General features: G+C 41.5%; 1 protein-coding gene across 4 annotated transcripts in view; it reads right to left on the reverse strand.

The window, feature by feature from the left end:
- tnfrsf21 (tumor necrosis factor receptor superfamily, member 21) overlaps window positions 1–3,071 on the reverse strand; it is a 78,808-nt gene that overhangs the window by 25,967 nt on the left and 49,770 nt on the right. For all 4 annotated transcript variants that reach the window (XM_020617530.1, XM_020617533.1, XM_020617534.1 and 1 more), the window contains exon 4: window positions 2,227–2,492. In XM_020617530.1, coding sequence (XP_020473186.1) covers window positions 2,227–2,492 — 266 coding nt within the window. The remainder of the gene's footprint in view (window positions 1–2,226; window positions 2,493–3,071) is intronic.

Genomic DNA, 3,071 nt, shown 5'->3' on the forward strand with positions numbered 1-3,071 from the left:
TCGGCTTGCCAACAGCCCCCCTGACATTAGCCTGTAGGACACCTTGATAAATGTGGGAATTAATTTTCCCTCCACAGTGGTGTTAGGTATTTTTAGTCAGATAGATATTGGTTAGATACTTGATGTATTAGAAATGTTTAGTGTAGACAGGATGTCTAGCTCAGGCTGTTAAATGCTTAGTCATTCTCATGAGTTACTGCAGGTTGCTTATGGTCAAGGATAACTAGATAGAAAGCTGATGACTGTTAGAAGACAGGATATTTAATATTATTATTATGACGTGGATAACCGTAGCCATAGACATAATATTTAATGTCATGACATGTCACTAGAGGTCGTGTTAGAATGTTTTAGATACACACCACATAATCAACAAACATTCACACATTGATTTTCTTCATGTTTTGACTACTGCTCTGGCCAGCTGCAAAGCTGGCACCGGGAGACGTCACGGTTTGGCGTCTCTCTCTGTAGAATGGGGTTAGCCTGAAGTGATATAATGTATAGGCCTGTTGTGGTTCGGGGTCTTTAATCTTTCAGCTGCCTGCGTGCATGTTGGAGGTGCAAAGATACCTGAGCGTGTAATGTTAATTTTTTTTACCTGTGTTCATTGAATAAATCAGCACTGTTTTGAAGTTACTTGGCCGCCTTCGTCTCTCAGAGTTAGCGTGGTTAAAAGTACCGGGTCCAACAGTGGCAACCGGTCAAGGTCCAGAGCACAGCTCTCTCTGCTGTACTTCACTGCTGGGATGATGTTTTTTTTGTTGGTACGCGGTTTTTTTTTTACGCCATACGTAGTGCTGTATGTTCTTCATGAACAATTCCACCTTAATTTTGTCTGTCCACAGGACATTTTCCCAGTAGTGTTGTGGAGTGTCAAGGTGGTCTTTGGCAAACTTCAGGCCTGCTGCAGTGTTTTTTTTGGAGAGCAATGGCTGCCTCCATGGTGCCCTGTAAGAATCTACCAGGCCTATACATTATATCTCTTCGGTTGGGCTAGCCCCATACTACACAGAAATGTCAACCGAGACGTCTCTGTTGCCAGCTTTGCAGCTGGACATAGCAGTAGTCAAAACATGAAGCAAATCAATGTGTGTGTGTCTGTTGATTAAGTGGTGTGTAGCTTAAAACATTCTCACACGACCTCTAGTAACATGTTGTGACTTAAACATAAGAACATATTATGGCTAAGGCTACAGTTATACACGTCATAATAATAATATTAAACATCCTGTCTGCTGACAGTCATCAACTCTTCTCTCTAGTATCCTTGACCAGATGTACCCTGTAGAAACTCATAAGCATGACTAAGCATTTAACAGTCTAACTAGACATCCTATCTCCACTAAACATTTCTAATACATAAAGTATCTATCCAATATCTATCTGACTAAAAATACCTAACAGTTGACTCATGAACAGAGTTTGGCTAACTCCAGTGAATCCTTCAAGTCTTTAGCTGTTACTCTAAGGTTCTTCTATACCTCAATGAGCATTCTGTGTTGTGTCCAAGTGGACCTTTGTGCCAAATTTGAAGAAATTCCTTTAAGGTGTTTTTGAGATATTGTGTTCACAAGAATGCAATGAATGTAAGATCACAGTGACCTTAATCTTTGTCCTGCATTCACAAGAATGGGCTGGACGGACAACCCAAAATCATAATGCTTCCACATGCAGCTATTGTCAACATGGAAGCATAGAAACTAAATATAAAAGTAAAGAAAAGCCCTATTGAGCTGCCATCTAGTATGTGTAGTTTACACTCTAATGGGCAATCACAAGTATCCCCTGACAAGACAGAAATCTGAGCCATATTCATACCACTTTCTCCCTCCCTTACTCGCTTATCTCAACAAGCATTTTCTAAACCTCTTCAGTATGTGCAAAGAGGGTGCTGCAGTTAAGTGTAATTACTGTTTAAACATCAAATCATTCTCACAAAAAGTGAGTTGTTGCTTTAATGTGAGGACTGCTGTTGAACCACAGGGACTGATCTCATAGAGACACACCAGAGAGCTTTCCTCACAGATTAGATTTCAGAGAGAGATGCAGGGAACAGTTTGTACTACAGCATGTGCCAATGATGTTGACAAGGCTGCAGATGGAAGATGTGAAGACAGGAACGGTCACAGTTATTTTCATGCTAGACCTCTGACTAAACCTGTAATCTCATTCAACACACACGACAGTAATAGGATGTCTTGCCCACACATCCACCCTGCCTACCTGCAGGTTGTCCTCCATGACACAGCGGATCTTCTCCACCACATCAATGCGGCGCTGTCGGTGCAGGACGTTGATCAACTTGGCTAGGTTGGCATCACTGTCCCAGATGGTCCAGTGCTGCAGGGCTGCGTATGCCCGTGCATGATCTGATGAGTAGTCACTGGAGAAGGCTGCCACCTCACACCCTGTAGCGTTAGCCAGTGACTGATAGATGTCGATCCACTGGGTGCCCACCTGGGCTGCCACCAGCTTCAGTATATCCACCCCTGATCAGAGACAGAAAAATGAGAGAAAGTTAAAGAAAGTGGCTTGTCATAATTTTTGAGGACTCAGCCACACAATGTAAAAAGGAAAAGAAAAGGGAACGTGGGTGATTGTTCATTTCCTTCTAATTGAAGAATGTAGGTCAGTAAGTAACATACTGTAGGCAAACAAATTGCCTCACTTCTAACTGATGGAGCCCTCATGTCATGCTCCACACAATACACCATTTTTCTCTTTCCTCTTTCTGTCAATTCCTCAGAAAACCTCTACCTGTCCAGATAACTGGAGTAGAATTAGCAATGTTAGATATTTTTAGTCAGATAGATATTGGATAGATACTTTATGTATTAGAAATGTTAGTGGAGAGAGGATGTCTAGTTAGACTGTTAAATGCTTAGGCATGCTTATGAGTTTCTACAGGGTACATCTGGTCAAGGATAACTAGAGAGAAGAGTTGATGACTGTCAGCAGACAGGGCGTTTAATATTATTATTATGATGTGTATAACTGTAGCCTTAGCCATAATATGTTCTTATGTTTAAGTCACGACATGTTACTAGAGGTCGTGAGAATGTTTTTAG

The sequence above is a fragment of the Monopterus albus genome, unplaced genomic scaffold, assembly GCF_001952655.1.
Source record: "Monopterus albus unplaced genomic scaffold, M_albus_1.0 scaffold191.1, whole genome shotgun sequence".
In the NCBI taxonomy this organism is placed as follows: Eukaryota; Metazoa; Chordata; class Actinopteri; order Synbranchiformes; family Synbranchidae; genus Monopterus; species Monopterus albus.